This window comes from Nomascus leucogenys, chromosome X (assembly GCF_006542625.1).
Source record: "Nomascus leucogenys isolate Asia chromosome X, Asia_NLE_v1, whole genome shotgun sequence".
Classification (NCBI taxonomy): domain Eukaryota; kingdom Metazoa; phylum Chordata; class Mammalia; order Primates; family Hylobatidae; genus Nomascus; species Nomascus leucogenys.
The window spans coordinates 17,437,699-17,450,718 of NC_044406.1; the positions used below are offsets into that span (position 1 = coordinate 17,437,699).

Consider the following 13,020-nt stretch of genomic DNA (forward strand, 5'->3'; position numbering starts at 1 on the left):
GTAAATGTCCTTTAAACCATTGCTGTATTACTTACTAAACTTTTCATTCGATCATCTCATCTTTTTCTAAATTTTAGCTGCACCTCCGTTTCCAGTGATGTGTGTCTTCTTGCTGTTCACTCATAGTGAGAATTTTGTTTTTCCTACTGCTAGGGTTCTCATCTGTAATCTCCTCTATGTACATGGCCACAGGTCATTCCTTAAATCATGAGTGAGAAAACTTTCTAAAGGGTCAGATAGTAAATATTTAAGCTTTGTGGGTCATATGGTCTCTGTTGCAACCACTCGTGTTTTATGCAGCAGAAAAATAGCTATAGAGAATATGGAAGCAAAGGGGCATGGTAGTGTTCCAATAGAACTTTTTTCACAAAAACAGGCAGTGAGCCTGATTTGGCCCATTGGTGATAGTTTGCCAACTGCTACTTAAAATCAAGCCTTTGTCAAGCATGTCTTGTGTGTGTAGTCTTGTATCAGAAACTTAAAAGTACACATTTTCTTTGATTTAAAAAGAATTTGGCCAGGTGCAGTGGCTCAGGCCTGTAATCTTAGCACTCTGGGAGGCCGAGGCAGGCAGATCACTTGAGCCCAGGAGTTTGAGACAAGCCTGGGCAATGTGGCGAAATCCTGTCTCTACAAAATATACAAAAATTAGCCGGGCTTGATGGCATAAGCCTGCAGTCCCAGCTACTCAGGAGGCTGAGGTGGGAAAATCACCTGAGCCAAGGAGGTTGAGGCTGCAGTGAGCTATGACTGTGCCACTGCACTGTAGCCTGGGCCACTGAGTGAGATCTTGTCTCAGGAAAAAAAAATTTGAGGTTCATTCCTCTAACTTCTTCATTAATTGTATCCCCTTCTACTCCTATGCCTCTTAACCATGTCAGTAATACTTGTATAATCATTGCCTTTATCTGCATGCATGTTCATGTTAGTTATCTATTTTTTTGCCTTGTCTCCACCCATAGACTAGAAGATTCTTGAGGGTGGGCTCTGTGTCTGATCATTATTATATAGCCCCAAACACCTAGTACAATTTCAGGTACCCAGTGCATACACATCTATTCATTAAGATCAGATTTTATCTTGAAAAGGTTGGAAAAAAGAGAAAGAAATTATAAACACCAGCCATTTGTTTAATTTTACTTTAGTTATAAAAAGGAAAGTCTTGATATTGATAATAAGTCATACCTGATGCATTGAAGGTTTTTACTATAGTGATTTTAGTTTTTTCTGCAAAGAAACAACTTAAATATTAGAGAATAATCATTGCTTGTTTTTTAAAAACAATTTGCCATGAGTATCATTTTAGTGAAGTGCTAAAAAAAAAAGTCACACTGTTGACACCTTTAAGACACTATCGGTCATCTCAGCAGCAGAATGAACAGGAACCGCATCCACGGATCACGTAGCATTGGCACAGGGTGAGTCTGGGAGTTGGAGTTCCATGTTTACGCAGTTAGATCACACCCATTACACATCCCACTGCCTGTGTAATTCTACTTTACTTTCCACACACTGCTGCTAGACAAATGATGTGGACTTACACTTCAGATATGTAGAATTAAGCCACCATCGGGACCTTCAGGAGATAGGTTGTAAAGAGCAGGTAATTCAGAATAAAAATTAATGTGAAACAGTACACATGGGATGTAAAGTATTGCTATTATGCAATCAAGTGTCTTTCTATCTTCTTTAGGAGTTAACATAATACTATCCCCATTGTATTGATGGCGAATGCTATTCTCAGAGAGGTCGAGATCATCCACCTATACACAATCACATAACACGCCCACGGCAGAACCAGGACTGTTCAAAGTGAGTGACTTACAGGCAAATATTAACATGCCCTCAAGGAGCAAACTTTAGAAATGTCTTCCAAACACGTTTTGGGGACAGAGCCCATGGTTCATTCCCCAGATAATGGAGAACCATGTACAGAAATCTTTGCTGTAAAAATGGCCAATGGAAAGAGGCTGTGTTCAGGGCATAGATTTTCACCGAAGCTCTATCACCTAGGGTGGATGGGCAAATTCTGAAGAAAAGGCCAAGCTCAGAGATTGGAGACACACTTAAGAATGATAATGTTATCCTGGCAGAAACTCATCAGTAACAAAGACACGCAAATGAGGTTTCTGAAACTGTCAGGTTTCAATGTGTGACCCATGAGCAATGATGGGTGGTAATTATGAAGGCTGATAGCATTTCACATTGTCATTAAGAATCTTTTAGGGCCGGGCGCCGTGGCTCACGCCTGTAATCCCAGCACTTTGGGAGGCTGAGGCGGGCTGATCACGAGGTCAGGAGATCGAGACCATCCTGGCTAACACGGTGAAACCCCATCTCTACTAAAAATACAAAAAATTAGCCAGGCGTGGTGGCGGGTGCCTGTAGTTCCAGCTACTCGGGAGGCTGAGGCAGGAGAATGGCGTGAACCTGGGAGGCGGAGCTTGCAGTGAGCCGAGAAGGTGCCACTGCATTCCAGCCTGGGCGACAGAGCGAGACTCTGTCTCAAAAAAAAAAAAAAAAAAAAAAGAATCTTTTAAATATATTATTTTGTTTGCCCTGATAGTTTCCTTTTCAGAGCAAACAAAATACAACTGTGAAATGAACTTCTGGTTTTGGTAACTAAAGTGCTCTGGGGTAAAAATGTTTAACTTCACTAATAATCGTGAACGAAAAATAAAACCTAAGAGTTGAGAGAAAGACTTAATAACATATGATACAGTCTCAGCAAAGGTACAGTGACAGACATTCTCATCCACTGCGGACAGGAATGTCGCTGGGCACGACCTTTCTAGAAGGTAACCGAGCAGTAGTATCAAGAGTCTTACAATATTCATACTGCTGACCCTTAGAATGCAATCCTTGCATACTGCAATCCTTAGAATGTATCCTACAGAAATAAGAAATGAATGCAAAGATGTTGGCACCAGAATGTTCATTGCAATAACTTCTATTAAAAAGATAGAAACAACTTTAAAGTTCAACATACGGTACAAAATGGAATATTATCAAGTCATAATAGTAAGGAACACTGGAAGATACTTCTAACGTAATATTAAGTCAAAAGGGCAAGATACAAAAATCTATGTAAATTATGACTATTTTGCAAAGGATCTGAGTATATGTATATAAATATATGTATAAATGATACTGAATGGAAATAGACCAAATTGTTAACAGTCATAGTCTTAGGAAAGTAACATTAAAGATGATTTGTATTTTCTTCTTTGCATTTCTCTATATTCTCTATCTTTATGAGCTAATATGTATCACTATTATAATCACAAAAATAATACATGCTATTTTAAATGGAGTGCTATGGCCATCGTTTGGAAGTTTGGGAGTGTGGTGACAGAATTATAGTTCAATGTCAAAGTCAAAAGGGTCATAAATCAATGGTTGAAGGCACAGGAAAGAGGGCAAGGAGGCAAAAGAAAACTCTTTAGTAACCCAGTAGACCGCACAAGCAAGAAACTCAAGAGGCTGCAGAAGAAGCTATTACATTTAGAAATCACTTGATATTACCTGTTTCGTTTGAAGGGAGTAAGCTTAAAGTAACATCTGAAATAAAATAATAAAAATTAGCATAACTACTGGCATGGTTTACAAACATGTGTGTCTTCCTAGGTTCCTTAAACATTTCCCTTTTCCCCAAATCTGGGAGAAGTTAGTTTTGCAAAAGCCAACTGACACTACTAAATGTTTTTGCTACCCATCCTCTCACTACTCCATTCTCCAACCCCTGGAGACAATCCTGAGCAAATGTTCATTGATTCAAATGCAAGTTACATGTCTAAACACTTAGCAACACTCCCATAACCATTAGATTTGAATAAACTCATCTATGTTGTCTAATATTTTGTCCCTTTTTTCTCTATTATAATGAAAGTCCCTAAGGAATATGATATTTCCAACATTAATACTGATTTTAATATATAGCCCTGTGGATGCATAATACATTTTTACCAGTGGTACACTCTTATAAAGCAATTTAAAATAATTCTAGCTTAAATTTGGAGTAAATGACCATTATATTCGACTAACTTTTAAGAAAATCTCATTTGGATCCTGTTTGATTTAAAATCCAATTTAAAAATCTATTCTATTGGCATTCCTTTAAATCCAAATCATTCTAGAATTTATGATTCTGGATGAAATTTTAGGAAAAAACCGAAAGGCATTTATTACATCATACTTAAAACACACACACACACATACACACACACAAAATGGGATCCAAAAACTGCACCAAAGCTAAATTGAAGATACTGTTTTCACTGTAAGAAGTAACTGCACATAAAAATGATAACATCTGTCCCTTCCCATTGGGCCAAATATGAATTTAAACCAGTTTTGATCAGTATGAGCTGCATCTATGATTGTTTAGCTCCTTAGCCACCAACCACATGGTGAGATTTGATTTTAACCAAGGGCTTGTGAAAAGTGTTGGGGTTTCATCGCCATAAGATGGAAGGAAGGCTGTCTACCCATTCTGTTCACTTATTGGAGGGAACAGAATGTACTGCTCTGCCCCCTTCCCTTGAATATAGCCCACTTCTTTGCCCTTTTCTCTAGCATGATGGGGAAGCCATTTTTTTTCCATTTCATACTATTTAAAAATTGATCAAATCATCTGTAAAAAGGCTGTCTTTGAACACGCTGTGCCTCCAGATCCATGCTGAATCATATTGAATTACTGGATGTGCTTTTCACATTTAAACAATCTGTCATGTAAAACTTGTTGGCATTGTGTTGGACAGCAAGGGAATGGAGAATTCAAAATGTGATCGATATTTCTTTTATTTTTAGCTAACAATTAGAGTGGTGGACTGCTCTCTTCCCTCCATGACTGTAAGAATGTTATCATTTAACCAGAAAGTTTAGGTCACTCTCCAGGGTTGACAAGTTTTGTTTTGGGTTTTTGTTTTGGGTTATTTGAAACTACTCGACGTATTCAGAAATAATTTAGAAATGGAAACCTTCAACACCATTCATTATACTTATATTCATATTAAGGGTTATCAATTTTCACTTGCTTCAGAAAAATTCTTACCATTGAGGCTTGTTGTTTCAACCTCTTTTTGTCCCGAGGAAAAAAACAATACAAAGATATAATTAAAACAAAACTTTAACAAATTGGACTAAATCTAGGTTTAAATTTTTTCAAAATCTTGCCTGGAGTACCATTGGAGGAGGGGGCAAAACTGACAACAGATAATTTAGCTGCAGGAGAAAAAAAAAATTAAATAAATATTTTGAAACAATTATTTGTCAAATTTTAAAGAATTAAAACTTTTGAGATATAATTATGAAAAGAAGTAGAAAACACACTAGCAGACCAAGATGTAGTTAAATCTGCATGTCCCATAAGCGCTCAGTGAGTATAAAATTTAATCAGAGAATTGTAGAAAAAACCCAAGATGAGTGAACCTGAGACCCATGATCACAAAGCTTGCTAACTACTTATGGAATATTATAGAAATAAGATTAGGAACCAGACCAAAATACAAGAAATACTACTTTAAAATTTTTTCAGCCAGAGCATTCTAGAAAACATTTTAAATAACTTGCCGAATTACAATCATGAAATATATTGGCACGCTGGTGCCATTCTGTTATAGCGATGCCTAGCAAATCTTCCCACAGTAAATTTAGGATTAAAAACATTGCTACCACTCAATACTGTACTACCTAACCAGATTTCCTGGTAAGTGATTTTAAAATATGGCTGCTATTAAGGCAATTAAGTGATAAATTTCCTGTGGAATGACTCCACTTAAGCTAAGAAGTCAATCTACTACACACATTTTGCATATTTAAATATTTAAAAGATCCAATGGCTTGACCTCTACCTAAACATGGGAAAAGCAAACACAAACATTTTATAACTAAAATAAGTTTTGCAGTAGGGAGCCTGATTTTCAGCTGGTATGGACAAAATTTGGGTGTGTCAAGGCACTTTGGCTGGCCTGTTTTAGACTGCTCATGTGTTGGCTGAAACACACACACCCTGTCTGTCCACATTATTGTTTCCATATTTTGTCATTTACTACATTTATTTATTTCTTAAATTACCAAGGATATTTCTTGAGAAGTAAGACAGTTCCTGAGCAATAAGATTCAAAGCATAGATATAGAATCCTTTTTGCTCTTGGGGCAGAACAAAATAATTGGCCACAACTAGTTTTTAAGGAATGACTATTAATTCTTCCGAATGTTGATGAATTGTGACACTGTGCAAAGAAGAGACCTCTGGGCATGGCTGCCCATCCATCCCTTGATGCTACACTGGCTCTTACCTTCCAGTTTGCACTGCTCTCCCCCAGGGCACCCAGAAGCCAGGCTGTGACTAGACCCAGTGTGTCCCCCCAGAGCCCCATTCCCTATTCTATGCAAACAAGGTTTTGCAGATATCACCATGATTCAGTTTGCTGAGGACTATTCTATTGGAAGAAAAATATAGTGGTTCATTGTGCCCTAGAAGCTTAACAACTAGGGGGCAAATTGGCGAGATCAAAAGAGCTTGGACTTTGGAGGCCTGCAGTCCTGGGTTTGAATCTTTGCCCCATTACTCAAAAACTCGTAAAAATAATAGTTGCTACTTACCAAGGGTTTACACTGTGCCTGGCACATGTGTTATCTCATTCCGTCTTCACAACTACCCGACAAGCAGGTACTATTATTCTCCCCAATTTACGGGAGAGGAAACTGAGGCATGGAAAGGTTAAAGGAACTAGCCCAAAACCACACAGCTAGGAATGAAGGCAGGAAGGTGGTGGCCAAATTACAACTCAAGTTGTCTGGCTCCAGAGAATGTGTGAACACGAGCATGTTTGATCCTCCCCAAGCCCCAGTTTCCTCATCTATAACACGAATATTTCCTATGCTGCAAGATTGAGAGGAGAACAAGGAGATGTCTGAAGGCTTCCAGATACATAGTAGTGCATGAGAAGTATAGCTATTGTGATTAATTGGATTTAAATAATGAATCAATAACAGTAGAAGCTCATTTGCACACAACTACAGAAAGAATGTGAGTTGACTCACTCCCCATCATAAAAGATTGTTCTGGAATAGATGGTGTACCCAAAAGAATACAGAAGTAGGAGTCAGAGAAGCCATGTGCTGCCTCTGTGTGATGTGGAGCAAGGAGCTGTGTGACCTTAGAGAAGTTCCTCAGCCACTCCAGGCTTCGTTATCTCATCAACTAAGGGACAGGGCTGGGTCACTTTATCCCTAAGGTCCCATTCCAGCTAGCAGTCTCGAATTCGGGTTCTGTTCCAGACTCTTGCCAATCTGGGTTCTAATGTATTTGCCTTCCCATCCTAGTGAGTGCTAAGCCCTTAGAATCCTAGTGAAAAATATCCTTTCAGCGGAGGTACTGAGGGTGTATATTTAAGTGAACATCTCATCTCATCTCCTCCCTTAAATGTAAAAACATCTGGCATGTTTATGTTCCTGATACTCTTCAAGAGACTTGTGAACTAGAATACTAAAAATAACTGATGAACTTAAATAATTACTGTAATGAAAACTAACAATTTAGTCCCCTGTGATTTGTTGCCTGGCTTTGTCCAGCAATATGGACGGATCAATATGGCTGTCCTCTGGTCTATGCTTGCATTGATTTTTCAGGTGTAGGCTTAATGACCTAATTAAACTTCTTGGAGGAAAACAATTTTGTTGTACCTGACTACATGCCATGTTTCATAGAGAACTTATAGAATAATGTTTTCCTGAAATTCCCCAGAGTTCTAAAAAAACAACTTACCAGGTGGTGGTGACAAACTGGAATTATCAGTATCTTCTGTTGAGGAAAAGAGGTGATTCAGAATTAGTTTAGTTTCATGAGGACTAAAATCAATAAAATTGTATTATATCGAGGATTTTTTGTCAAGTAGGTTTCAGCTACTCATGTCACTAAAAAAAGTATGTGAATGTTTATCAGCCTCACTACTGTAACAATTTCACTATCCATATGTACTCCATCCCATCATGTTATAAACCTCAAATGTGCACAATAAAATTTATTTTAAAAAATACGATAAAATTAGTTTAATTTATGCACACATTTGTAGGAGATTAACATCTTTAATGAAGTGAACGTAAGCTGAATTACAAATAGCTACCAAAAGAGGGCAGTATGTTAATTTACTATTATCTTCAACAGCCTAATCAATACTTTTTAACGTGTATGTTTGCATAAATTAAACTTCCATTAACTGTGCTGCTTTTGAGCACATACATTATATCTATTAAGCCATTTCTTTCTTATGGGTTAAGCTAGATCAGACACCTCTGGGTTTATAAACTACAAGAGCTGCTGAGTTATTTATTTGGGGAAAATGCTCAGATCCCTTAAAAGAAAAGTAATTCTATATTTCTATCTATGAAAATAATACATACATATTGGAGAAACTAGAAATTACAGATACGCAAGAAGAAGAAAATAAAAACCATCTATAATTTCAACACTCAGAGAAAAATGACATTAACATGTTAGTATATATTATTTCTCTATGTGTGTATATATATTTACATATATGCAGATATATGCATATATGTTTATATGTGTATATATATTTACATATATACAGATACATGCATATATGTTTATATGTATATATGTATGTATAAGGATTATATCACACAAAAATATTTATAACTTGATTTTTCTTATGACAATATATCCTGAACGTCATTCTATATCATCAAACAATTTTCCACAACACCATCTATGATGGCTGAATAGCACTTCAATTGTTGTATGTACCATCTACCTATATAACAAATTTCCCCTTAATGGGCATTTTGATGTGTATGATTTTTCATGATTACAAACAATGCTGCAATAAATCCTTTGGGCTAAATTTTTACATACGTATGTGGCTATTTCTTTCAGAAATTCCATAAATGTTGTTTGCAAAATGCCCTAGAGAAAACTTGGACCAATTTATACTACCCTTTAGAAGTGTTACATCCCCAAACACTGACCCACATGGGGTGTTATCTTATACATTTAAAAAAATTAATTACAAAGGGACAATTATTTTTACAATGTTATCTTGAGATATAATTAATAGGAAAGAATAAGTATGTTTGCAAACTAACGTTGCACAGTGAAACATACCTGGTAGCCTCTAGGAACCTGTTTTCTTGAAATGATGGTAGGGTACTGATTGTTTTCTGGGATAATTAAAATCATAGTTCAGCTTGAAAGCAGGACTGAATGAGTGCCCAAGTTCCCCAATAACCCTGCAGCCAACAAGGCAAATGTAGGCAAGCAGCTAGGTACTTTGGTGCCCTAATTTAATTGGAGTTACTTCTTCCTTAGTCTCTGTTCTTCTATATCTCTCATGCTACTTTAATATTCCACTAATCTGTTGAGTTAGCTTTTAAAGGGTTAATTTTGTTTTTGAGACGGGGTCTCACTCTGTTGCCCAGGCTGGAGTGCAGTGGCGAAACTGTGGCTCACTGCAGCCTCAGACTTCCCAGGCTCAAGTGATCCTCCCACCTCAGCCTCTTGAATAGCTGGGACCATAGGTATGCACCACCACACCTGGCTAATTTTTTTATTTTATTTTTTGTAGAGACGGGGGTCTCACTATGTTGCCAGGGCTGGTCTTGAACTCCTGAGGCTCAAGCACCCACCTCGGCCTCCCAAAGTGCTGGGATTACAGGTGTGAGCCACCATGCCCAGCCTGAAAGGGTTAATTTAAAAAATACCTTTGGGAGCACTTAAGGGGTCATCAGTCATTCACATCTTAGTATGAGTTCATTTGAATTGGGTGAATTCATCTGATCATCTAGCAAAGAGCTACCACACTGGGCAACGTGGGAAAGCCCTGGGTAAAATCAACATTCAATATGGATTACCCTCAGAATGACACTTGTCAGTGTGGGCAGGTAAAGTGAAGAAGGGCAGGCGCACCTGGCAAAGGCGGGGAGCAGGATGAAGGCACCTGGGAAGAGTTAGGTACCAGAGAAGAGGGATGGAGAGTGACGTCGAGGGGCAACAGAGGCTAACATTGCTTCATTGACAATTTTGCCCGGTGGATGGCCATAGTTCCAACCTTCTCCACTGCCAAATCTGTTGACCACAGCTGTGTACACACAGGGGGCTGATTTGAGTTTCAACTCTTTCTTACTTATTAGAAAAAAATGGGCAAGTCAAGGGTAAGAGAAGAGCCAGAGCAGAGAAGGAAGTTTTCTGGGAAACTCACAAAACTGGTCCTCCATCCCTGAGTTTGATAGGCGTGGGCTTATAATCAAGAGCTGAAACTTGATCAAAATGTAGATGAGGCTGGGTGCAGTGGCTCACATCTATAATCCTAGCACTTTAGGAGGCTGAGGCGGGAGGATGACTTGAGGCCAGGAGTTCGAGACCAGCCTGGCCAACATGGCGAAACCCCGTCTCTACTAAAAAATACAAAAATTAGCCAGGCGTGGTGGTGCACATCTGTGATCCCAGCTACTTGGGAGGCTGAGGCATGAGAATTGCTTGAACCCAGGAGGCGGAGGTTGCAGTGAGCTGAGATCACACCACTGCACTCCAGCCTGGGCGACAGAGCCAAACTCTGTTTCAAAAAAAAAAGTAGATGAGGGGTTGGACCAGCCCAGGGCTGGTCTCTTTCATCATGAAATGTACAGGGCTCTCAGTAACTCCCAACAGGAAAGACGGAGGTCTACTTTGATGAAGGGAGGGAATCTAGTAAATTAAAGCTAGAGATTTTTAAATGATTCTTCTCTGCTTTTTTCTTTTGGCATTTCTTTTTCCTTTAGGAACCCAGCTGCTCAGTGACTAACATTTATTCACTTTTTCTGTCTCTCATTATGATGCTCCACCTCATTCCTGGTCCAACCTAGAGGTATCCCCACAGGACTTACACTTTTCTGAGGATCAGCTTATGTTTCTCTTGGGCCCTCTCCTAACTCACTTCCCATTTGTTACAACTTAAAGAGGTGGTCGTCATATCCAATGAGTCATATATTTGAGCTCCATGCCACTCTTAGGAGACAAAACATTTCCATTGTTAAAAAGATTCATAAACAAAGAAAGGAAAAACATTTAAAATTTTCAGATTTTCCTTTGGAACCTACAAAGAGCCAATTTTCAAGCATTATTCATTTATGGAAGTCTCAATTTAAGTCAATAAATAAAATTATGGTGCTGTGTCTACAAAATTTACTCAGTATGACTCCCTAGTGATTTTTTTTAAAACGAAGTCCATATATTCCAATTAGGATGAGCGGGAGTTTGGCTTAGAATAGAAGCCAAATGGAGCCAGACAAACTGGAAACTCAAGAAACTGGCCCCATCGATGGAGTGTCTTTCCCTACATCCCCTCCCAGGCACTTTTTTTTTTTTTTCAGTTATTGCCACTACCTTCCAAACTCTAATTCCACATGGCCAAGTGTGGTTTGAGCACTGCCATGTGAATGTCTTGCTGTCATTGCTTGTCCAACTCAGTATATCCAAGAACTCATCCCCCATCACCCCACATCATTTCCACCCTTGATCAGTTCCTGAACTCAACAGTATTGCCAGTAACACCAGCCAAACATTTAAGTTGAAAACTTCAGTACTGGTTTGCTGTTGCTGCTGTACCATTAACTTAGTGGCTTCAAACACAAAATTGTTATCTTAGAGTTCTACACGTCAGACGTCCAGTAGGAGTCTCACCAGATTAAAATCAATGCTGATGATGCTAGGCCACATTCTTTTCTGGAAACTCTAGGGGAGAATCCATTTCCTGCTTATTCAGGATAAGCAGAATTCAGATCCTTGTGGTTGTAGGACCAAGGTCCTCATTTGCTTGCTAGCAATAAATTGAGGGCCATTCCTTCAATTCCCAGAGTCTAGAAGCCCCCCGCATTTCTTGGCTCATGCCCCATTCCTCTATCTTCAAAGTCAGCCATGATGGGACAGGGCCAGGTCTTTCTCAGGTGGCATCACTCTGACTCCTTTTCACTTTTAAGAGCTATTAGGCCCACCCAAGTAGTCCACGATAATCTCATGGTCTTTCATTTTAATCACACCTGCAAAGTTCCCTTTGCTATGTAAGGTAACATATTTACAGGTTCCAGGGATTTTAGGATGTGGACATCTTTGGGGAGCCATTAGTCTTTCCACCATACTCAGAGACCCAGTTTCCTAAATTATGGAGAATGAGTTGCAAGGAACCGCCCTTCAAGAGAGAAAATCCTACAGGGGTCAAGTGAAGAGCCTGGAACAAAGAGTTACTTTTAACAATAGAGTCGAGTCTACAAACCAAGATGCTAACTCTCTGGCCATTGCTTCTGACTCCTCCCCATCCCCAACTCCCGCCTCCATATCCAGTCATTGCATCCTGGGCAGTCTTCTCATTGTAGCATGGGGCTGTTGCAAGGATTCTCAAAGACAGAATGTACGTGGCATAACAGGAGTAGCAAAAACTGATCCACGCTTCCTGTGATCCAGGCTTACCACATGAAGGACTTCAAACATACTTTATTATTTAATCAGCCAACAGCTTTGCAAATGTGATGAACACTGAGGATCCTGAGATGGATCGATTATCCTGGATTACCTGGGTGGGCCCAATCTAGTCCATGAGTTCTTAAAAGTGGAAGAGGAAGGCAGAAGAGTGGGTCAGAGTTATGCCACGAGAAGGACTCCTCGACCCTGAAGAGGTAGGTGATATCATTAACATCATTCCTTGTTAGTGCTTGAGAAACAGGCTGGTTGAGGTTTAGAAACTTGTTCAAGGCCTCACAGATCATTGCTTGTAGACCTGAGGTTTGAACGAAGGCAGTTTGACTTCTGAGCCTAACCTCTGAGGCTCTACTCTATCCCGGTTCCAATGACAAACTCTGTAGACCATAAATGAATACAGAAATGGGGGGTGTTATTATTATTATTATTATTTTGAGACAGAGTCTCGGTCTGTCACTCAGGCTGGAGTGCAGTGGCGCAATCTCGGCTCACTGGAAGCTCCTCCTCCCGGGTTCAACTGATTCTCCTGCCTCAGTCTCCCAAGT

At 39.2% G+C, this 13,020-nt stretch overlaps 2 protein-coding genes across 13 annotated transcripts in view; one reads left to right on the forward strand and one right to left on the reverse strand.

Moving 5' to 3' along the window:
• The window catches only part of LOC115833243 (helicase SRCAP-like), a 116,331-nt gene that overhangs the window by 48,886 nt on the left and 54,425 nt on the right, over window positions 1-13,020 (forward strand). The window contains exon 2 of one of the 3 annotated variants that reach the window (XM_030806611.1): window positions 12,506-12,611. The exons of the other annotated variants lie outside the window; for them this stretch is intronic. The gene's annotated coding sequence lies outside the window, so the exon portion shown is untranslated. Of the gene's footprint in view, window positions 1-12,505; window positions 12,612-13,020 lie in introns of those variants that run through there. 3 annotated transcript variants of the gene reach the window in all.
• ADGRG2 (adhesion G protein-coupled receptor G2) overlaps window positions 1-13,020 on the reverse strand; it is a 136,012-nt gene that overhangs the window by 43,589 nt on the left and 79,403 nt on the right. For 2 of the 10 annotated variants that reach the window (XM_012500945.2, XM_003261125.2), the window contains exons 4-8: window positions 7,772-7,807; window positions 5,176-5,223; window positions 5,054-5,077; window positions 3,526-3,561; window positions 1,186-1,227 (exon numbers count right to left, since the gene is read on the reverse strand). In XM_012500945.2, the coding sequence (XP_012356399.1) occupies window positions 1,186-1,227; window positions 3,526-3,561; window positions 5,054-5,077; window positions 5,176-5,223; window positions 7,772-7,807 (186 nt within the window). The remainder of the gene's footprint in view (window positions 1-1,185; window positions 1,228-3,525; window positions 3,562-5,053; window positions 5,078-5,175; window positions 5,224-7,771; window positions 7,808-13,020) is intronic. The other 8 variants (XM_003261120.2, XM_030806610.1, XM_030806608.1 and 5 more) reach the window with 7 other exon arrangements.